The sequence below is a fragment of the Notechis scutatus genome, chromosome 3 (assembly GCF_049901735.1).
Source record: "Notechis scutatus isolate UNSWTSFEM ecotype Mainland chromosome 3, rNotScu1.2, whole genome shotgun sequence".
In the NCBI taxonomy this organism is placed as follows: domain Eukaryota; kingdom Metazoa; phylum Chordata; class Lepidosauria; order Squamata; family Elapidae; genus Notechis; species Notechis scutatus.
Window position 1 is genome coordinate 89,164,336 of NC_142011.1, and position 24,693 is coordinate 89,189,028.

Here is a 24,693-nt window from a genome sequence, read left to right on the forward strand (position 1 = left end):
AGTATCATATCAAATCAGTTAGCCCGGCCAATCCAAATATCAATTCTCTAAAAAGGTTACTGTGTTCAAACAGGGCAGTTGCCTTGACAGACAGCTAGGACTGAGCAGCTGTTTACTGACATTATGTGCGGTCAATGAAAATACGTGAGCAACCCCAGACGAGTTTGTTATTAAGACCAATGATGATAACAATCACAACAGAGCCAGGAGTGACCCTATTACCTACGTGAAGATATTGTGCATTGACACCATTCTGAACCTTTCTTGAACAACTCAAAGGGAGTCTTTCTGGTTAGCTTCCCTTCCTGCGTGAATAAACCTGGTGGTGACCTTCGAGAAGGCTTTCTGCTAATACCTACTATGGCTGGAGGAAAAGAGGAGGCATAATAAGACTTCCAGATGATCTGCAGGTCCAGGGCAATGGTATTTTCTTTTGGAGGCAAAGGTCATATCTACGCTCAGATGTAGTGATTAGAGACTTCTTTGAAGCCTAGGAAGAGGAGAGCACTCTCCCTATACTTGAGGACTTCAGGAAAGCCGAAGGAGCACTGACCAGTTTGGTTGGCCAGCCAGGTTCGTCATCCAACACAACTGCCTGCTCCTCCTCTTGTTTGGTGTCCGGGGCAGCCACAATCCTTTGCTTAAAACAAAGCCTGGTTCTGCGTGTTTGGTCAAAGACACAGAAAGTGCCAGAGAGGTAGCATCATTCTCTGCTTATCTTTTATGGGACTGAGGCAACAACTGCCGAGAGAAATCTATAGACTGAGGTTCTTCTTTCTGAGAAATTGCTGTGAAGTTCATTAAGTTCCCTGGGTCAAAAATACACTGTTTTTGTTCTTTATTGTCCAGAATATTTATTTTTCCCTCTCTTCAAAATTTGATTTCAGAAGAACTTGCCCATATTGCATATCCCCCTGAAGAGTTCCATCTTTCCCCTGTAATTGATCAGCATTTATATATCTCAATCAATTTACTCTCTTTTTCCCCCCGCATGTGGATGCCTCTGATTTCATCCTCAGTTAAATAAGGATCTAACCTCAAAGTCTAGATGCCAAGTTAAAAATATTAACTCAAATAATCCTACTAATAAAACATAGGAACCGTAATAGTCCCATCTTGGATATGCATTAGAATGTACATGAATATCATTCCAATATAATTCTATCATTTAATCTTCTGAATGATTCAGTTATCATCAATGGAATCTGGCCATACATGTATGTCCTCCCTCATTCCCTCCCTCTTCTCTCCTGGTGGGAATTCCATCACGAAGGAAGTGGCATAGAATCCCTCCACATTTTTGTTGCAGTAATTAATGATAACTACCCATCAGAGTGAGACAACATAGAACAAGGACAATCCTTTCCAAAACAAGTATTCATGAATTTACTAACAAGTATTTTAGGTCGATATCTAACCCACCTCATACTGCTTTTCCCAATAATGCTTCTGTCAGTCAGTCAAAACAATTGTTACAGAAAATGAAAAGATGGGAATGCCTACTTGAAAATGCTTGGTCATTAAGGTCTTCCGGTCATCTTCAATTTGTCGGAACTTAGCCTTCAGTCCCTTCATTTGTGTTTCCATTCTCAAAACATACTGGAAATCCCTCTGCGTCCGTAGATTTAAAACTTCAATGGACTGAGACATATTCTGAACCTGTGAAAGAAGAACACTGCTCGTAACCTCATTTCAAAAAGTGCTCTCATCCTTCTTCCCCAAGGTGCTTAAATCAAATGCAGAGTGATAGTTTGGCATGCGTCAATTCTTGGATTGTTACCCATTTTTCAAGACCTCAGCAAAACACTGCATTTCTCAATGCTCATGAATAGAGAGTCTGAATCACAGATTAGATGCCACTCTTGGACAAATACAGCTTTTCTTAATTAATGAGATGGTGACAATATTGAATTTGGATCCATGCCTTTATCTAATAAGCATTACCCTGCAAAAAAAAAAAAAAAAAACCCACGATGCAAATCAGGAGAATGCTACAGGACAAGCATTGCTTCCCAATGCTACAGTGGTGTAGGATACAGTCTCATGTGGTCCAAAGGAAGCACATTGGTACCAGAAGAGGCCATTACCAAAACAAGGAACATTTAGAAATTTTCCCCATGCCACCCCAAAAGAGGCACTTCCAGTTCTTAACATAGAACCCGTGGGTGAAAGAGGTACAGGAATATAAACAATGGTATGAATAGAATTCACATCTCAATACACATCACTCAGCAGAATTCCCTCCATAATAGCCTTTTAGATTCTCCAGGGTAAAACCACAAGTTCTTTGTATTCTTCTGTGTTTGTTTATCTCCTCCAATTCCTCTTGTCAGGAGAAAGTCTCACAGGAAGCTTGATTCAAGAGGACAGAGGTATCCGTTAGGGGTCATGATGATGTCATACCTGTCATGATATCATCACTTCAATGACGCAAATGATGCAATCTACATCATTCCCATCATTTGCCCAGTTATGTTATGGCACTCATAATCTCACTCCCCCATGACACTCCTGCACGCTTATTGCTTTGCTTTGGGGTTGATTCACAGAGACACCAGATCCACACCAGAGACAGCTTGTTATTAAAATAATATGTTATTCGGGATGCTTAATTCTGGGACCTCAAGTGATACTCCTTAAGAAGGAAATGATAAGTGCAACTGCAACAGATATGTTGTTTTATACATAGCCGAGCCCTAGGGACAACAAACACCTGGCAAATCTGGTTTGTTCTCATATAACATACATATGAGTGTCAAATATATATGTTGTGAGAATACAGAATAACAGAGTTGGAACAGACCTTAGAGGTTTTCTAATCCAATTTCCTGCTCAAGCAGGAAACTCTACCCCATTTCAGACAAATGATTGTCTAATCTCTTTTAAAAAAGTATCGGAGCACCCTCAAAATCTGAAGTCAACCCTTGTTCTAATTGTCAGGAAATTTCTCCTTTGTTCTAGGTTGCTTCTCTCCTTGATTAGTTTTCATCCAAACAAAAAAAAAAAACACCCAGAAATACTAGTTCCAAATTTGCTGTAAAGTTACATTCATAGAATCTTGCAAGACTGAAAGTACATCTTCTCCCCCTTATCTTTACAGTTCAAGAACTTTGGCAGGGTCCCTTCTGAGATATTTGCCACCCACATTCCACCCGTGAGCTGAGTTGACACTTGTTTGACTCTTGTCTTGCCTGTGGCTCTTCCGCTTGTCTTTCCAAGGGCATTCCCACATACCATTGGAATACCATGCCATTTTGTAATTGTGGTAAGGGGTAACTTTGTCACTGTACTTATATTTGCTGCAAAGGAAAATCAAAAGCTTTTTTTTTCACTTGCCTTTTCTTTTTTCTTTCTGCACTTTTGCTTTTTTTTTGTCTTTCTCCTTTCTCCTTTCTTTCTTTCTTTCTTTCTTTCTTTCTTTCTTTCTTTCTTTCTTTCTTTCTTTCTTTCTTTCTTTCTTTCTTTCTTTCTTTCTTTCTTTCTTTCTTTCTTTCTTTCTTTCTTTCTTTCTTTCCTGCTTTTACTCTTCATTAGCTTCGGGTTAGTTTTTATGCTTTTTGTAAAACTTTTCATTAAAAAAATTATATGAAAACGTCCCACATCACAGCCAAGGTTCTTTCTGAGCTTCAGTAACATGCAGCTTCTTATGAAACGTGAGGAGGTACTTTCCAGAAGTGTGGTTGGATCCTTGCTCTGCACACTGCGCTGCCTGTGGAGTCTATGCCATGGCAGTCATTGTGGCTGGCTGCTTCTTCCTTTCATTTTGCTGCCAAAACCGCAGGCGTCATTTGCAAATTGGAAGTGAGTTGCCTGCCACATTTTCTGTCTGAAACACACACCCTTTAAAGACAAATGTAGAGTACGAACTCTATCTATCAAAAGAAAGCCAGATGCTATTAACAGGCTTGCCTGGGGCAGATATCTTTCTACCCTTGAAACCTACTTTTTTAATGTTCGTGGTTGAAGATTTTTTTGCTTCAAAACATCAAAAATCAAAGCCGCATCAAAACATCAAAGCCGGAAAACGATGGGGAAGCAGACTGTTTCAGTGAATAGGTGGGTGGGTGACTTTGGATGGCTATGTTTGGGGTCTGTGGTGAGGTTTTATAGACATTCAGGCTCTCAGTGATTAATGGAAGAGAAGAGAATGGTTTAGTTCCGGAAAGAGTGGCCAATGTGTTTCACCAGATCACAGAAGTCCTCTGAACTTTTCTATGATTCATTCAGACTGCACTGTTGTGATCAGATGGCAAATTGCTGAGATTCTGTGTTATAGATTCCATGCTTTTTAGGGTCATTTTGACAATTGAAGCTTCAAACAGATTTAAAACATTAAATAATATTTGAACTGTTCGTCAAAAAGCAAAAATATGGAAGAATAATAACGAATTCCACCCCTGCTGAGATTGACCCTTGATCTTTAAAAATGTATTTTTTCCCCTAGCTACCTCCTTCTCAAATGCTGTCTTCTCTCCTATGGCAATCTCTTGCTATCTGTCCATTAGAATAGATGACTCTCAAATTGGGAATGTTTCCACTAAAAAGCAGAAGAACCACAATGTCATATAAGTTTAAGCAGCACAGAGTGCGGCTGAAATAAAACCTGAGTTTTTCCAGAAAATGGAGTAATTCTTGTTAAAGCTGAAAATATAAGGAACCAAGGAAAGCAAAATGAGGAAAACCTGTCCCAGAGAGAGTGGGAAAGGGAAAAAAGATATCAAGTAACAGCCAGCCAAAATCAGATTCAGATCTGGGGGAGAGAAAAACAGGCCGTGCTTAAGTTGGTAACAATGGGAAAAGAAAAAAAAAAGAAGACATTTGAGATATATATTCCCTCTAATAAAGCATAAAGATACATTAGCAGCAAGACAAATAATGTTGCAATATCAAGTAAATCCAAAAGTTGGTTTTATTTATTTATACATGGGCACTCAAACTTGGACATCGTGGAGCAGTTAGACAGCATGAGATGTCTTCTTTAAGATTCTCTAGAATTTGGCAAAATGTCAGAAAAAATCCAATGGAAGTTAGACAAGATTTTTTCTTTCTTTTTTTTTTTTTTTTTGAGAAAGGTTGCTTTGCTTAACAGAATTGCCAACAGAAAATCCCAGGTAACAAATGGCAAAGATTACTGAAAACATCAAGGTCTAGGATCAATTTAGAAAAAACAAAACAAAACAAAAACCCAATATTTGTGTGGAAAACTGATTCTCAGATGAAGCCAAAAAGAAGGAGAATATTTTAATGACTGGGAGTGCTTTTGATTTTGAAGTGGTGCGCTCTGATGCCAATGGACAAATTTAGAGCTCTCAACAACTTATTAATAAATTGTAAAAGTTTTGCATTGGTTGCATTAGCATGGAAGTACCATTTGCTTTTTATATGGCTAAGAGCTGTTTAACAAGAGGCACAGAAGGTCAATAGGCCCTCTTCTCTGTATTGTTAAGGAGAAGTGGGGAAATGTGAGCCTCTAAATGCAGCCAGAGTGTAGTTCCAGCAAGATGGGAGCTGTGGTTCAACAAGACCTGGAAGATGTTTTAGGTCCACTGAGAATGGGAAGACAAAATTAAACATTGGACCTCCCTGATGACAACAGGGGTGGCTGCTGGGGGTTTGGAAGAGCCCCTAGCTAAGATTCTGTGCAGTTTGGAGAACTTCCAAATCCCACTCCTGGCTGGCCATGCCCACCCCATCCTTCCCCTCCCAGGAGTCCCCACATGGCCATTTTGGATGCAAGTAAGTGCAGGGCGTGTGTGGAGGCTCGGGGAGGGCGACAAATGGGCCTCCCGGAAATTCAGGAAGGCTGGAAATGGGCCCGTTTCCAGCTTCCAGAGAGCCTCTGAAGCCAGGGGAGGCTATTTTCACCCTCCCGGAGGCTCAAGAAAAGCCTCCGGAGCCCGGGGAGGGCAAAACGCCCCCCGCCGTGGTGCAGGAGGCTGACTAGGCCATGCCCACCCAGCAACTGGGCAGACAACCCTTTGCTAAAATTTTTGAAGCCCACCCCTGGATGACAACATTATAATCTGACTACAGTGCTGAAGATACCTTGCTTGAAAAATCCATAGTTTTCTCAAGAATCATAGGAAAGAAGGAAATCATACTCAACCATAGTCTTTTGCCTTTTCTTCTCCATTTAAGGAAAGCATGAACAATGGATGGCAGCAAGCTGTTCCCCCCAGCCATCTTTGTGTTGAAATGCATGCTGGGAAGGGACTTAGGAGCATATATTGTGGGCATGCAGTGGCTTAGTAGTTAGAATGCCAGCTGCCAGCAGTTCAATTCTCACTGGCTCAAGGTTGACTCGGCCTCCTATCCTTCCAAGGTTGGTAAAATGAGGACCCTGATTGTTGGGGGCAATAGGCTGACTCTATAAATGACTTAGAGAGGGCTTTAAAGTACTATGAAGCGGAATATAAGTCTAAGTGCTATTGCTATATTGCAGACCTGAACTTCAATATGCAGGCAGTGTTTAGGAGGCTTGGCCCTACCTATTATATTGCCTGTATTCTGAACACACAGGGAGGACAACCTTAATAATGGGAAAGTATTTCAATTTCTATCTGTACTGTGGCTCTGTTCTTTGCTCACTTCAGTTTTCATTTGCAGAACGACGACAAAAAGGCAGGTTCCACTGGCAACTTCAGTTGATTGCTGCTATTTTTAAACAGCAAATATAATAATGCAGTATTGGGTCATGCCAAGTATTCAAGTGCAAAAAAAAATCTACTATACCCAATTAAATTTTTATTTTTTGCCCACTCAAATCCTCCAGTTCTGCACTAATGAATTGCTCTAAATGGGATTTTTAATAGGAAAGAGAAGAAAATGAAGCAAGGATGCTGACCTGGAATTTATTGATGCTTGCAAAAGACTTGAAAGAGTGGGCACACAAAAAGCCTTGCTGTGATTCAGACAGTAGGCAAATCTCAGTGATGTTTCAGGTGCGAGTGTAGCTTCCCAGAGGTGCACCATCTCTTTGATGGCCCAGTTCTGATTTTTTTATATATATAATTAACTTCAGATGTTTCTGCCAACAACTCCATGATTATAAAACCACTGTAAAGAAAGTTAGTCCAAAAGGCAAAATAGCTTCTGGGCTTCAAAATCACTCCACCTCAAAATCACTCCCTTCTGCCAAATTTAGGCTGTTTTACCAGTCTAGTGATTTATTGAGTGCATGTTTCTTTTATTCAGTTTCTGCATTCCCAGCTTTTGTTTGTGGAGGTATTGAAACATAAATCTTTGATTTTCATATTCAGCAGCACCCAGCTGGCCTTAAATGATGTTGAAAAAGCTAAGCAAGGTCAGATTTGGTTAGTACTTGGATGGGAGATAACCAGGAAGCCCCAGGGTTGTAGATAAAACGGGGGAGTTTTTTAAAAAGTGAAAAGAATCACAGACATAGGCAGTAGCAAATCAGTTCTGGATTGTTACCAAGAAAACAACCTAACCCAACCATAAATATGTTGATGGAATCACAATACATCAGGCTGGATCTCAAAGTTGTCTTGGGAATGAGAAGGGCATTTAGGCTATTGGCTGCCTTTTGTTTAAAAGAACAACTTGAAATAAATTACCAAAAACCTAACTGGTTGGATTTTGCACAACCCAACTATAGGAAGCATAATTGGCAAATTAACAGGATCCTAGTAGATCAGGTACATACAGATTAACAGTTGGAAGAGACCTTATAGATCCAACCTTCCGCCCAAGCAGAAGACCCTACACCATTTCTGACAGGTGGCAGGCAGTCCAGTCTCTTCTTGAAAGTTTCCAGTGTTGAAGCTCCGACAACTTTTGAAGGCAAGCTGTTCCATTGGTTGATTGCTCTCCTATCAGAACATTTCTCCTTATTTCCAGGTTGAATCTCTCCTTGTTAAGTTTCCATCCATTATTCCTTGTGTGGTCTTCAGGTGCTTTGGAAAATAGCTTGACCCCCTTATATTCTTCTAAGGGTGCATCTTGAGGTGCAGATCTAGGCCTCCTTATCTCACCTCTCCTATTAGGCCAGTGTTATTCAGTGTAGCTCCTTGGCTGAGACTTTTCCATTCAAAAGGAGCACATTTTATTCCTGCAGCTCGCAAGGTCTTGTTTCTCAATTTCTTTAGGGTTTTCACATTTGTATTAAAGTAGCTTCCATTTGTGTTAAACTTTATAAAGTGTAATAACCCTGTAAGCTGTCAGTTTAAAAGAAGTACCATCATGAATGAATGCTGCCTTATACCGTAGTTAGAGATGGCTTGCTTTGGTTTCTGGGAGTGCCAAACCCTGATCTAGTGGTTAAGGCACCAAGCAAGGCACCAGAAGGTTATGAATTCTAGTCCTGCTTTAGGCACAAAAACAGTCATTTTCAACGCTAGGAAGGAGGCAATTTTCTCCCAGTTTCCAGCCTGATGCTTTAACCACTACACCAGGCTGGCTCTGTGTTATTTTTACTCAGATGTATATACTTATTTTTATGTACATAATATTTTATATATAAGTTCCCAGTTCAAAGGTTGTAATAAGATTTGTGATTTTTTTAAAGGAAAGGTTTCTTTACATTTGCCTGATGCACTCACTGAAATGTCAGCTCTTTAGAGAATGAAAGAAATGGTATTTGTTCAAATAAGAAAAAAAAGCTTCTTTGTCAAGTTATTGGTGAGTTATTAAGTATTAGGTTTGTTCTCCTTATTAAAATAAAAGCAGAAACATCCAAAAACCACACCAGAGTCTACACAGTGCACATTGTACAAATACCTTAGATTTCTTCAGCTCCTTCTCAAAATTCAAGATTCAGCATTGGGGTTTTTTTTTAGTTGAAAACTGAAACATGAGGTGCCTTTGAAAACCATCTTTGAATGCTTTGGATTCAGCATACATACATACATGAAATTCCTTATTATGTGCAAATTATTATTGGCTTAATTAGACGCAGCAGTTACTCTGAATTTCTACAATGAAAAGTAAAGCTTACAGCATCCATTGTTCACCTGTTTACAAATAAATGTATGAATAGAAGAAAATATTTGTAGCTCAGGGTTGAACAATGATAATGAAGTTACCTAGTTACGTAATGAAACATCTGCAAGAAAATAACTAAACCCAGAGAGCATCAAGGTCTCTTAATAAATGTATTATTACTACCCGCTTACAATATGCATCAGAAAACTGTTCCTTATGTATCATTTTTGTGACCTGCCATGGTGTAACAGAAGGAAAATATAAACACACAAAACTCTAGGATTTTTTTCTACACGAGAACTTATGGGAATGTCACCCAAAACCCTCTCTGTGGTGCAAGAAAATGAAACCTTCTGCAGAAAATTTCCACCTCAATTTTTTGTGACTTCTTGTCTATGTTTCTAATTGAAATATCTAAAAGTTGTATTACATTGATTTTTTAAATTAATCTGCAATCGTTTATGTAACCAGAAGCTCATATACAGCTATAAATCAGGACTGCAAAGGTTAATGGGACTCAGAGGTGGTATTCAGCAGGTTCTGACCAGTTCTGGAGAACCGGTGGTGGAAATAATGAGTAGTTCGGAGAACTGGGAAATACCACCTCTGACTGGCTCTGCCCCCATCTATTCTCTGCCTCACGAGTCCCAGCTGATTGGCTGGGTCTTCTTTGGTTGCCCTGCACAGGAGAACGGAGCTGGAAAGCAGGTTAGTGGTATGGAGTAGGAATGGAGATTTTACAGTATCCTTCTCATGTCATGCCCACCAAGCCATGCCCACCAAGCCATGCCACGCCCACCAAGCCATGCCCACAGAACAGGTAGTAATTTTTTTTGAATCCCACCACTCATGGGACTACCACACCTACCCTACCCCCCTAACTCAAGTAGTCCAGGTACGGTTTCCAGAACTTTCTAAATTTCTGTTCAATTCTTTGTTCTCTTTGCCCTGAACAATTTGCTGCCATTTGCACAGCAGGAAGAAACCACTTATAAGGGAGAAAATGGGATGTTCCACTTGCTGGATTGTGGAGTAAGGGAGGGGAGGGAAAAGATATAACAAACTAGAAGAGCATAGACAGCCGTCTTCCTTGCCACATCAATCTCTTTAATCCCACTGGTGATTTGCTGGACACGAAAGTGAAGGAAGGTTGAGACAGGCAGTAAACAGGAAATATTTGTAGCCATGGCCCCTTCTTTGGCTTTTCTCACCCACTTCTCCCCAAATAATTATTAATACAGGTAGTCCTCGACTTTAATTAATTAATGTTTTATTAATTAATTAAATTAAACTTTAATTAAACATTAATACAGGTAGTCCTCGACTTATGACCACAATCGAGCCCAAAATTTCTGTGTAAACATTTGTTAAGTGTTTTTGCCCCATTTTACGAACTTTCTTGCCACAGGGGTTAAGCGAATCACTGTAGCTGTTAAATTGGTCAAGCTGCCGTTAAGCGAATGTGGCCTGACTTTGCTTGTCAGAAGGTCACAAAAGGGAATCACGTGACCCTGGGATGCTGCAACCATCATAAATGGGAGTCAGTTGCCAAGTGTCTGAATTTTGATCATGTGACCATGGGGATGCTGCAACCATCATTAAGTGTGAAAACTGGTCCCAAGTCACTTTTTTTCAGTGCCGTTGTAACATTGAACGGTTCACTAAATGAACTTGTAAATTGGGGGCTACCTGTATGCTAAGCCTGCAGCAACCAACCTTTTGGGCACCAAGGGACCAGTTCTGTGGAGAGAGGTTAGCTAGGTGCGGTGGCCTAGAGGTGCAGCTCTCACCTCACAATCGGGAGGCTGTGAGTTCGATTCTAGGTAGAGGCTAATATTTGGAATAGATGCTCCTGCTCGAGCAATGGGTTGGACTAGATGACCTCCAAGGTCCCTTCCAACTCAGTTATTCTATGTTCTAAGTCAGGTTTTTCTGCGGACTGGCGGGGGCGTGGTTTCGCGTGCTGCCTGCATCCCGTGAATAAGGCTTCGCTTGTTTGTGTGGCCCAGTTTCTGGCATGCCATGGTCCGGTACTGGTCCACAGACTGGGGTTTGGGGACCCCTGTGTTTAGCCATACATCAAAAGCAAAGTGTCAGCTCTATGCTCCACTGACTAAATAATGTTGGTTATCACTTACTTAGGTCACTTTCGACTTATTTCAAGGCTTATGAGGATTCCTTAGGGTGAAAGTGGAGGGGTACCAATTCTTTTGGCCTCAGGTGTATATAGAACGGATCATTAGTTTCATCCATTTACATTTTTAGGGTGATTTCCCCCCACAGATGAGATAGCGCCTTTGCATATTAATAAGAGAATAGCAATACATTTCTCTGTCTCCTGAGGGGTGTGACAATTGTCCTGGGAGAGCAGAGGTTAGGACAGCAGCTGCTGTTGACTTGCTGTGAGACATGAGATTAATTCAGGACAGACAGACCTCTGGCCTAAGCCATCCAGAACATATTTTCAACTTTTTTTTTTAATATGGCCTCTGATACTCAGAACCAAGAGATGACAGGGAGAAAAGGTCAAAGAATGCACAGAGACCACACGGTCAATTTGTGTTAGGTTAATCGTGTGCAACCCCATCCCTAGTTGAAAACCAAATGAAACACTAAAGTTGACATTTAATCCAAATGCAGATTTGCTATTTATCTGCCTTTTTTTTCTGAGAAAAAGCTTGTAGAAACAGTAAAGCCACATCTTTTTTAAAAAATTGTCCTTGTCATGATGGAAGTCATGCAAATGCAATATCTTCCTTGCACGATGACACAGCTACAACTGTTTGTTAGGCCACCGCAGGGCTGAATCTGCAATATGGAGTTCAATTACTCAAATGTAATTAGCTTAAAATCATTTCACTAGGGCTGAGGTGAATTTTTTGACAGATTTGGTTATTTGAGTAAAAATTCTAAAACACCGGACAGTTTATATGTAATAAAAACACCCAGTGCTTTAGGGTGGAAATAATACCTCAGATAATCCTGATTACAGCTAGTTCTCGATTTACAACCATCTGTTTAGTGACCATTGAAAGTTACAACGGTACTGAAAAATGTTATGACCATCTTTCAGACTTTCGACCGTTGCAGCCTCCCCATGGTCCCATGATCAAAATATATGGGTGCTTGGCAACTGGCATGTATTTATGACAGTTGCATTCCCTGTGGTCAAATAACAGATAATCAGACTTGGAAGGGACCTTATAGGTCATCTAGTCCAACCCCCCGGGGTCATGTGATTCCCCTTTTGTAACCTTCCCAGCTGGCTATAGACAAGCAAAATCAATGGGGGGAGCCAGATTCATTTAATGATCACATGATTCACTTAACAACCACAGTGATTCGTTTAATAACAATGGCAGAAAAGTTCATAAAATGAGGTGCAACTCATTTAACCTTGCCTAACAATTAAAATTTGGAGCTCAGTTGGACTACCTCAACTTACGGATAAATGTGGATGTGGACAAACTGTATGTGGATAAACTGACTCAGCTGGGCATCCATGGAATTTGCAGACAGAATGACATTTCTAACTCCAAACAAACCTGATTCAGAATGAGAACACAACATGGTAGACTCCATGTCAGGACTCCGACATGCACCCCCATTCAAATCATAAGTCTATAGCCAAATTCTTTCTAGGGGAGTACAGAACAATATTTTAAAAAGTGATTATTTGCCCCTCTCAAAATGATTCACCCATGTGCTAAAACCAAAATACGTTAACATCTGAATTAGTAGTGTAGCCCCGTCCTTCTTTTTTCTCGGAATATTTGGTTTTTCTAAGCAAGGTATGTGATGGGATGGAATAGGGGACAAGGGAAAATTAACAAATAATGGAGGCATCCTGGAGGGGTCAAAAAGGTCAAGATGGCAGCTACAACCAGGCAATCGCCTCACTCTTTTTATCATACATTGCATAGTGACATATGGAGGAAAATGGTGGGGTTTGATCACATGGTCACAGATGCTCTCTTGATACACGTACACACATGGACAACCTTGCACAGCATATTTAGATTTCTTCCTGGCTGAAATGGTGGAAGATAGGTTAATTACATATTAGGCCACTAATTCTTTAATAAACATATTAGGCTTAAATCTCCTGCTTTTAAGGCTATACAATACAGATAGTCCTTGACATATGACCACAACTGTTGCTAAGTGAGACATTTGTGAAGTAAGTTTTGCCCCATTTTACGACGTTTCTTCCCAGTTTCTCAAGTGAATCACTGCAGTTGTTAAATTAGTAACATGGTTATTAAGTGAATCTGGCTTCCTCGTTGTCAGACGGTCTCAAAATGGGATCACATGACACCAGGACACTGCAACAGTCATAAATGTGAATCAGTTGCCAAGCATCTGAATTTTGATTGTGTGACCATGGAGATGTGGCAGCAGTCATAAAGTGTGAAAAACAGCCATAAGTCCCTTTTTTCAGTGGCGTTGTAATTTCAAACAGTCACTAAATGAACTATTGTAAGTTGAGGACTATCTGTACTGAAGGCCAGTTTTTGCAACTGGAATGAGGAACTACAACCCTTGCGATATGGTCAGATGTACAATCCTCATTATCTCTACCGTGGGCAAGAGAACTGGTGCTAAATGGAAAGTGAATTTCAACATCTGGTAGTTTCCCCTGTTCTCAAGTGCAATGATCAGTCACCACTGGAAACATTGAGAAGGTACTGGTGGAGGTACGTTCAGGAGGTCTTTATGCTTTTAATACTCCAGGAGGGACTGCCTTCTTTCAACAGGGCTTCTCTCAAATCAATTACAGGCCCAAACTCATCCTTCAATTTCCTGACCATTTTAGGCCTCTTGTCTCTTTCTGTTGGATCCAGAAATAACAGTACAGTGTCAGCATATAGCACCTTGGAAAGATACCTCCCTTCACAGTTCAGAAGTTGGTTGATTCTAAAAGGCAGACTGCTTTATTTTAATTTGTATTTTTGCAGCCAATATAAGAGGTGAAACGTCTAGGAACAGTGATGCCACAAGCCAACTGTTCAGAAATGTGTGCTCATTATGCAACCTACTGAGAGAATGTTCTGTCAGTTTTAGAGCTGAAATTATCCTGGAGAGCTCTTTTATTGTGATTTCTTTGCTTGAGGTCAGGTATATTCTAGCTACAACTTTGCCTTCTTTGTGCTTGTTTTCCTCCGTATCTGAAGACAGACTCTCAATCACGTCTTCTCTACTGCAATGGGGAGAGGTGAAAGGGAGAGGAAGGAGACCCCTGGATTTTAAAATATCCCAGCATAATTTTGGAGGTTCTACGTTCCAATAACAGGTCATCAAAACAAAGGCTGTGATTACTATTGAAATCATTTCTTTACCACAGAGGAATGGGTTAACTATCGATTTATTTTATAAGGCCTGGATTATCTAAAATCGTTAAGTGCATTAAAGCACACTGTTGACAAATTTGGACAAGGTACCGTTGAAGAAGCACCACTGTGAGTTACTATCCGTGTTTCCCCAAAAATAGGACCAGGTCTTATATTTTGGGGGTGCTCCAAAATAAGCACTAGGGCCTATTTTGGGAGGATATCTTATTTTTCCCCCCATGTATGGGAGGCCCACTTCTTGCTCATGGCCACAACAGGGAAGGAAGCCATAGGGCTGCTGCAAGATGGGGGGGATGGAGCTGCCCCACATGCCCCACACTGTCATACCTCAGGGCCGTGCAGCCAGGCCCTGACACCTGCCTCACCTCACGGACCCTGAAGAGCTGCTGGCCCACTTGCTCGAGGCCACAACACAGCAGGCAAGCCGAGAGATGGTGAGATGGAGGGGGTGGACAGCTGTGGGAGGCTCATTTTCTCATCTCTCAGCTTTCCTGCAGCCCCCGTAGCACAGGATTGGTCCTCCCACCTGCCCCTCCGCTTTTCTCTTCTTTATCCTCACAGCTGATTGGCTCTGCAGGCTTCAGCTGGTTTGTGGAAAGCTGCGCTTGCACAATCACCAAACTGGTAGTGGAACAGGTCAGATCCCACTGCTGCTCCCTTGGCCATCCCCCTCTCTGACCCACCGACTCTCGACTTTCCCGCATCCTGTGAGGTGCATCCAGATTGTATGTCTCCCCCCACTTCTGCCTCTGCCTGCTGCTTGGAGAGTAAGCAACTCACCTGTGGTATGCTGGCAGCAGCTGGACACCTCCAGCCCCCAAGCCCTCACCACCTCCAGTGCTGGCCACACATCCCTGCTGCTGCTGACCTTAACTAGGGCTTATTTGGGGGGGGTAGGGCTTATATTAGGAGCACAATAAGATCAGGATAGGTCTTATTTTCAGGATAGGTCTTATTTTTTTGGGAGAAACAGGGAAATGAATGCACCTTTACCTCAGCAAATGCTAAGGGGCAGCTATAAGACCAATTATGATTCTTTGGGATTGCAGTATGACTGTCCATTTTCACCATATATGAAATGACTAGTGTCTTTTGTGGTAGAACCTGGCAGTAGGCCATTCAATGGAGAGGGAGCTATATCAAATTGCCTATTCAGGGCTGTCAGAAGTCAGCTTGTAGCTTGTGACAAAAGAATGCCCTCCTGTAGATCATCTGTGCAGGCAAGTGGCAGCATCTAGCTAATTCTGATTGATCTTGGAAAGCTCAATCTCATTAGCACTTGGATGGGAGAACACACACACACACATTCTCATTTCGCTCAAGAAAAACTCAGAAGGCAATGATGGCAAATTATTTCCATACCGTTGCCCAGAAAACAACATTTAAGGATTTCTTCAAGAGTTGAAGGAGTCCTTATCTTTACCAAGAAATTAACTAGACTGGAAGCTAATCCTTACTTTGCAATATTGAACAGAGGTGTGGAGAATAAGAAAGAGGATCTTGATGGAGACCAAAGTGGGTGGAGCGTTTTAAAAGTCAACACTACAGGAGAGATAAAATTAGAGGAGGCTTTGATTGCTCAGCAGATCATTTACTGGAGTTGTCTTGAGGATTCATCGTCATTTTCACATTTCCATTTCTCCTTCTACATCACTGCCTAACAGATCTGAGGATGTCTAAAGAACCCATGAAATGAACACTTATAAGCAAATGCATACTGAAAACGTTGAGAAAAACCACAACCGCCTTTAACGTGCCAAGGCGTTATTTCAGGGAGGAACAAGTGACTATTTTATAGCAAACCTAGCTTGATTGTTGATGTTTTTCATAATAAAACAAACAATCGCTCTCTTAGCATCTTTACTTCATTCCCCCCTCCCTAAGAAACAGTAGTTTACTCATTTGGTTTCTGCAGTCAGAGTCACAAAATTTAGGGATTTATTGAGAAATGGGGAAAAAAAACATTTATATGCAGCGAGTGGAAGCCTGGCATGTATTGCATTATCATTCTTGAAAACAATTGATGGAGTTTAATAGCTTAAGCCTATTCAGCAGATTGAAATAAAAGGGTGGTTTGGATTGTATTCCAGGCAATAGGTGAACTGAGTAGAGAATTGGACCCTTGGATTTTTCGCAGGCATGGGTCAATAAGACAATGACCTTTGAAATAATATTATAAACAGGGATGACACTTTTTTTGTTTTAATTTGGAGGAACACTTTATCAAATGTGCACTGCATGGCAGTATTTAACAATGCTGGTTGCCCTGGGTGAGACCCAGAAGCATTACTCTAAATAAAGATTCTAAAGGCTGACCAGTTTCTTGTTTCTTATTTTTAATTACAAGAATCTTAAAAAAGTTAAGTTGCCTAACCTTGTTGTAGGAAAAAAAAAAGGTGATAATGACAAGAGGTTGCACCTCTGGCTGAGCTTGTTTGGTCTCAGTAACTACATCGGTAGGGCCTCCTTAGTACTCAAAGGGAGACTTACCTTGAAATAGCAAGACTGGGGTGTTGAAGGACTATTGGGAAGAAGGTAGTGGCAAACCATTTACATGCACTTGTGAAGAAAACTGCATGGATGTATCCATAAAATCACTGGAAGCCCAGCTTGATTGGAAAAGCAAGGAGAACTCAAGGAGTTTAGCATTTATGAGTAAGCACGATTATTTATTTCTTTTCAATGAATTATTCAATGCAGACCTTATGCATTGGTTCATGCTTAAGTAGCTGATGGAATTTGAAAACACACACACACACACACACACACACACAGAGGATAAAGTAAAATATTAAAAGAGGAGTAATGCTAAAACAATTTAATCACTAAAATCCTGGCTGAAGAGATATGATTTAACTGCTCTCCCCAAAAATGGAGAGAACGGAGGTTAGGTGCAAATCCGGAAGGAAGGAAGTATGAAAATCATGGAGTGACAGGCAGATGGAATATTAGCTTCTGTTGCACAAATAACCACACAGTGACAAATAACCACACAGTGACAAAATAATATTAGCTTCTGTTGCACAAATAACCACACAGTGACTATTTGCATCAAAGAATGACTGTGTGTATACTGCCTATAGAGAGGTGTAAGTGCAGGAAGTGAGTTTTCTGTTCTACCCTGCCACACCAACCCTGTGATGAGTTGGCTGAAAGTGATGAGATTGTTCTTCTTTCAACCTGAAGCCATTAATATCTCCTTCTGAGATTACCAATCAAAGAGAAGAGGACAATTCAGGGGGCCTGATGAAATATGCTTATTCCTCCCCAAAGCTTCTGACTCTCCAAAAATGAGCAGGATGGTGAGGATAAGCTGATAGCTTTCTCTCAACATGGTTTGGGTGGAGAAAGTCAAGTTATTGACTCCTCAGTCAGAACTAAGACTGTAGTACAGGGCAAGGAATGCAGTGGACAGACTAACGATAAAATTGCTCTGTTGGTCCCCAACCCTTGTTGACACAAAGTATCATAAAAGTAACATCTATGTCAAACTGGACTCTTGGTGACTTCTTGACCATGTCTTTCTCATTGTCAATGATATGGAACTGGTTTGCTACTGCCTCCTTCTGAAATATTGGGTTTTTTTTTTAAAAAAATTATTTACTTCCCAGTCCTGGGTATTTCCTTACAAGCCCCTCATCCAGTTACTAATAGGGTCTGACCCATCTTTGCTTTTATAATCAGGCATTACAATCAGTTCATATTGCTCAGCAATTGCTTTACTGGATCACTCCATGGCTTTCACTGCTTTAATGCTTTGTTGGACTCATTGGTAAGATGGAATCAGAGCAATGTAGCCATGAGATGAGAATGTAATATGGTACTGTCTGTGTCAGGAATGATTAATGACAAAAGACACCAAAGGAAGTGTGGGCTGATTGGAATTAAGCAAGGCCAGGCCAATGAATCATCCAGAGAGGTAACAAATAGAGTACTATAGTATAGCCACAGCTATGTATATCTGACTGAAAGTATTTTCCCACAAGTTTGGGCGGGATTTTTTGGTAATTTTAGGGGTTACTTTCAAGATGCTCTTGCCAATTAAAATTAGGCTTTCTCAAATTGAAGGAATCTGTATACAATATAGCAATGCACCATAACACCATGTGTCTGGTTTTTACATCATTAATTGAACAGCTCAACTGTAGACTTTCTTATTAGCCTAGGATTATAGATCCTAGAAGTTATAATTTAGATTTATGGACTCTTAATGTCCATTACATTCTGGATATTTCAGGGAAGTTCTAATATGTGCAAGTTATAATTCTGAAAAACAGGTGAGTAATTGGACCCTGAATGAGCCCATAAGGATTTAATGAATTAATTTCTTACTGCATACTAAGATTTATTTCATAGAATTTACTGCAATTCTACTGCTTTGAACATTATCATTTTATTTTAGATTACTAAAATTAAACTTGCCTAATCATCATTAGAGTCTTTATTGTCCCATTCCCAGCAATTTCTGCTTTCAGGACAACATAGCAAAATAAATTACATCAATGAACCAGAATGTTTTGTTTGCAACTGCTTTTTTGCTGCTTACAGAAATATTTTCTTATAAATACTTATTAGAGGGACTGAAAGCACTGCAAACATACCTTCTCACTTCCCAGAAATTAATGGCAAACTTGGTGCATAATCATTTTTTGACTTATTATCTTATATATTCCAGAAAGGGCTTATTGTAGCGCAGTTGATTATTACATGGGGAAAGTGGTTAAGGGGAAACTTTTTAAAATTGAAAATACATTATTTGTATAATGGAAAGACAGAGTTAGTGAGGGAAACAAATCTCCATAAATACCTTAATTTGAGAATGGACTGACTGCAGCTTCAGGCCTGCAAATAAGCCCTGGGTGATATTTTTAAATCCAATAACCCAATACTATGAGATGGAAAATATACTGAAACTGCAATGTGTGCCCTTAGAATAGCATTGCTGTAGTTTAGGAAGCAAAGAAAAGTTGACTTCTCAAAAAGAGGATGGAAATATTGTGCACCAATTCTTTTCCATCATGATCTATGTTCTCTTAAATCAAAGTTTCCCAGCCATGGCAACTTTAAGACATATGGACTTCAATTCCCAGAATTACCCAGCCAGCATGGTTGGCTGGGTAATTCTGGGAATTGAAGTCCATATGTCTTAAAGTTGCCATGGTTGGGAAATCCTGCTTTAAATATTGTATTTCCTCTGCCTCTCTGAACAGATCAATCAAAGGAACGGAATGAGTACACTCACCTTCTCAAGCAGTTGCCTTAACTGCCTGCTTTTAGCATCCCTGGAGCATAAGTTTTGTTCCGGTGCAACCACAGTACAAATGCATCGTCCATCTGGGTCTTGTGCAGAACTATAAACCTGCCACCCTTCTTTGGGACTGATTTGAGTCTGAAAAGGAAACAACAAGGTGTAGTAAGTGAAGAGCCGGTACTAATGGAAATTGAACACTGGAGTGGTCTTTGCAAATGACTCCCTCCCCCACAAAACCAATCAATGCCTTAGAAAATAAAGATGCGTAAGAATGCATAATTGCTTTAGAAAAGATGCACCTAGTATCAATAACATCTTATTTATTTATTTGAAGTATTGATATAGCTGCCTATCTTCCAGCCAACTCTGGGTGGCTCCCAACAAAGATTTTTTAAAAAATCCATAGAAAATCATTTTAAAACTATAAAACAGTTAAAGCATAAAACGTTCAAAACAACAAAAAATCTAATGCCAATCGATGCTAATGTACCATCATCATGTTTGGGGGTGGGTGCGTGGGAAAGCCAATTCTTTAAGGCTTTACAGAAGGCTAAAAGGGTAGAACTGGGTTTGCTTAATGACTGTATGATTCACTAAACAACATTGTTGAACTTTAGAGGGCAAGATATTCTATAAAGCAGGGGCTACCACGGAAAAGGAATACTTCCTAGTTCCCATTAGATGACAACATTTGCGGGAAGGAACCAGCAACATGCTCACCTTCTTCACCTGGTAGGATGGCATCTCCTTAGGGCAGGGGTGTAAAACCCACGTCATCACAGCGTCATCATGTGATTTATTTTGACTTTTTCCCCCTTTGGCAAACTGGGTGTGGCCAGTGCGTGATGCAAACTGGGCGTGGCCCGCGGGCTGCGAGTTTGACAGCCCTGCCTTAGGGAAAGAGTGTCTCATGGGTAGCCTGGCCTTGTGACAATGCAGGGCTTTAAAAGTAATGACCCAAAATGGAACATGCACCATCTTGCATATTCAGCTGGTGTTATTTTTCCTTCTCCTTTAGTTTAAACTTCTTTATCATCATACAGAGTCCATTTTAGCTGTGATCGTATCGCTATCCTGCTCCTGCAAAAAGACTTCGTGTTACTTTTGGTGTCATGTGTAGACATCAGGCTTGGTCAAAGATTGCACCAGATAACAGATAATCAGAGTTGGAAGGGACCTTGTAGATCATCTAGTCCACCCCCCGCCCAAGCAGGAGACCCTACACCATTTCTGACAGATGGGAGTCCAGTCTCTTCTTGAAAGCCTCCAGTGAAGCTCCCACGACTTCCAAGGGCAAGGTGTTCCATTGGTTGATTGTTCTCACTGTCAGAAAGTTTCTCCTTATTTCCAGGTTAAATCTCTCCTTGTTCAGTTTCCATCCATTATTCCTTGTCTGACCTATAGGCACTTTAGAAAATAGATTGACCCCTTCCTCTCTGTGGCAGCCCCTCAAATTTTGGAAGATTGCTATCAATCTGTTTTAGATGTTTTAGCCTCCAGTCCCCCAATCATCCTGGTTGCTCTTCTCTGTACTTTTTCTAGAATCCCAACATCTTTTTTTATACCGTGGTGACCAAAACTGGATGCAGTACTCTAGGTGTGGTCTTACACCAATACCAATGGAACATCTGATAGGCACAGTGACCCTACTCCTCTCCTTCACTTTACCACTAATCTAGCTTTGGGGTTGGCCTTAGTACTTTTATCTTGGCCTGCACTGAAAATATGGAGGGATTTGCTAGAAACGCTTTCCTCTTCCTCCAGTGTCATTCTCAAATTAAAGAACAACTGGGTGTAGTGGTTGTGCTGTCAGATCTGGATAGGGTGAGTGCTATTTATGTTACATCCACAGCAAGATATGGTGGCACAGTGCTTAAAATGCAGTATAGCACTCATTCTATTCAGATCTGGCAGCACAACCATTACACTCAGTTGTTCTATTGCTATCCCTGCTGAAAGAAATTAACGTTGCTTGTGATACTTACAGTTTAACTTACCTACTACACCATTTCTGACAGAGGAGAGGAGAAAAGAGAGGAGAAAATCCTCAAAAAGAGAGGAGAAAATCAATGTATGTTGCTTTGTATGTTTGGGTTATTTGTATATTTGTACCTAATGTCTGTAACTTCCAAAATTTTTATTCGCCAGTCTATACTGGATTTGTGGGGGAAAATATCTGGATCACTTGAACAACAGTAGCAAAATATGCCTTCTTTAATCTAGAGGTGGCAATGGAGATGGAGGGTAGCTGTACCTTTTTAACTGTTTTGAAATGGCTACGCTGGCTACCGGCTACATGTGACCCTGATATTTATTTAATTATAAAATTTATTGGCTGCCCATCCTACCATACTGCTAGAGAAAATGAGGTGACTATTCTTACACCCTGCGCACATTTTATTTTTTATTTTTTTAAAAAAGAGATGCTTTATGCCTGCTGGAAGATTAACACTCATATTCCATTAATTACTGCAGCAGTAATAGATGCAGCAGCTGCAGTAGTGGTGGCTGCAGCAGCAACAACAGCAGAAATAAAAATGCTGTTCAGCTGCCAAATGACAATCTTGGGGACAAGGATTGTGGAAGATTCTACAGATCACAAAAGAATAAGTTAGGGAACACAGTGGGAGCTGAGTTCATGACCACTCTGTCCAGACTCTTCACCTTTATTCTCAAGTACAATAAAGTTTAAATACATATTTCTTCGCTCATTCCTTTCCTTTTCTTCCTTGTGACTCCCTTCCTTTTTCTGGTTCCAAACATTATCCTCACTAAACTCTTTGCCTCTGTTCTCTCTTCTTTTCTGACAAATTAATGGGCAACCGGTGCCCTTTTATCTTGTAACTGCGCTGTTTCTTCCTCATTGTTTGTATTTATTGCTGTTTTACCTGTTTTGACTTTTGTAAACCACCTTGAAATCGCTGATAAAAGGCAGGACAATAAACAACACGTCTGTTTTAATTGGAAGCCTCCTCCCCATGGGCCAAATGGAGGCAGTGACTCCAACATGGGATTCAGAGCAGTGAATCAATTTGATTTCCCCCTGCACAGACGTGTCTTTTGCTTTCTTGCAAGCAAGGAATGCAGGCAGCTCTCTCCATCTAGCTGACATTTACTTAAACAGGAAAGCCGGGGCAAACACATGTGGCATTTCTTTGAGGAGAATACAGTCTAGCTAGCTGGCTCCCAAGAGACCTAGAAACCACTCACCATTCTGTGAAAGAGGACAGAGGCTTCCCTAAAATGTCATGGGAAGTACACCGAGCACATTTTTCTTAGATAAGATCCTGGGTGTTAATTTATATTAGCTACATTATTTCATTTAGTCTAGATTTGCCTAATTTTGTGGTGGTTCTTCACAATGTTGGTAATGAATCCTTTCTATTCTATGAGCCACCATGATGCAGTGGTTAGAGTGCAGCACTGCAGGCTACTTCTGTTGATTGCCGACTGCCTGGAGTTTGGCAGTTCGAATCTCACCAGGCTCAAGGTTGACTAAGCCTTCCATCTTTCCGAGGTCGATAAAATAAGGACCCAGATTGTTGGGGTCAATATGCTGACTCTGTAAACCGCTTAGAGAGGGCTGTAAAGCTATGTAAAGCAGTATATAAGTCTAAGTGCTATTGCTATTTACCTAATGTTCAGCTCTTCTAGAAATGCCACTTTTTTTCTCCCAAACTTTAATAAGTGTCAGATTTTTACTAATGCACCTAATCACTAATTGACATAATAATATTATAAGTGACATAATCAACCCTGCTGTTCTCCTCTCCTGAAACTGGCATTTGAAAGCATCCTTGCCCAACTAAGAGGTACACTAAATTTTAAATCTAACCACTCAGTCCTTAATATCCATGACTTTATTCAATTGCCTTTTCAATAAGGCCATATATACTGATGACTATGATCACATCTTGTTGTAGTGCAATCCATACAATACAGGTAGCCCTTGACTTATGACCAGAATTGGGATTCAAATTTCCATTGTTAAGCAAGGCAGTTGTTAAGTGAGCCATGCTTGATTTTATGATAGTTTTTGCCATCATTTTCAGTGAATCACTACAGTTGTTAAATAAACAATGCAGTCATTAAGAAAATCTGGATTCCCCCATTGACTTTGCTTATTGGAAGCCGGCTGGGAAGGTGACTACGTTAACTTTTTTATTTGGACCTGTCTGTCTATCTCCGGAACACTTTGTACTGTTCTGGTTGAAAAAGGATATGATAACTCTAGAAAAAGTGCAGAAGAGGGTAACTAAATAGCAATAGCACTTAGACTTATATACCGAGAAAGACAGAGTAGAAGTTTTCAATACATTTTTCCAACGTCCCATTCAAAAACATTGCAGCACAACATTGTACCTTTCAAACCAAACATGTCAATGCATCAAATTCAATCCACAATGGTTCCATAATACATTTCATTCAATCTTCAAACAGATCAGGCACACTTGAATAGATACGACCTTTTAAGTTATGCTGAAGTTCTTTTTCAAATATGAATGTTTGATCCCAGGTTAATTTGTTTAATAAAAGACAGAACCACCTGGGTGGGTCTATAGGGGAGCCCTTTTCATTTCTAAGGTACCACAGTACCAGCAGGTTTTTTTCCACATCAAATGTTTGAAAACATTTGAAAACACTGAATGTAGTGTAGCATCCTGTACATTTAGAAGACGAGCATCACATTTCAATGCAGTGTTGAAACTGAAGGGGAAGTAAACATTTGAAAATCCACATACCTTATGCTACAACTGTACAATTGTGGAAAAGGTGAAAGATTAAGTAGGTTATTTTATGTTCTTTTTTAAAAAAAAAACAAGAGAAGGAAAGCACACACAGCACAGCCTCTGGAAAGTGTTCTAATTTCTTTTATCAGCAATAACCATAGAAAATGGGTGTGTTTCTGCTTTCCCCTCTTTTGTAATTGGAAATCAGTCATCATGTCAATAATAACAATAATACATCCCCACAGTTATATTGATAATTATACCTGCTCCCACCCAGAAATGGAGGCAGACATTTACTTTAGGTAAAGCAAATCATCCAAGAAGAAAAGTGCATTGGCTGATGATGTAAAACAGTGGCCCCCAACCTTTTTCGAACCAGGGACCGGTTTCACGATTATTTATTCTTCCACGGACCGGA

At 40.4% G+C, this 24,693-nt stretch overlaps 1 protein-coding gene across 2 annotated transcripts in view; it reads right to left on the reverse strand.

Moving 5' to 3' along the window:
* The window catches only part of OLFM3 (olfactomedin 3), a 222,430-nt gene that overhangs the window by 27,636 nt on the left and 170,101 nt on the right, over positions 1–24,693 (reverse strand). For both annotated transcript variants that reach the window (XM_087960744.1, XM_026671712.2), the window contains exons 2-3: positions 19,537–19,683; positions 1,504–1,659 (exon numbers count right to left, since the gene is read on the reverse strand). In XM_087960744.1, the coding sequence (XP_087816870.1) occupies positions 1,504–1,659; positions 19,537–19,683 (303 nt within the window). The remainder of the gene's footprint in view (positions 1–1,503; positions 1,660–19,536; positions 19,684–24,693) is intronic.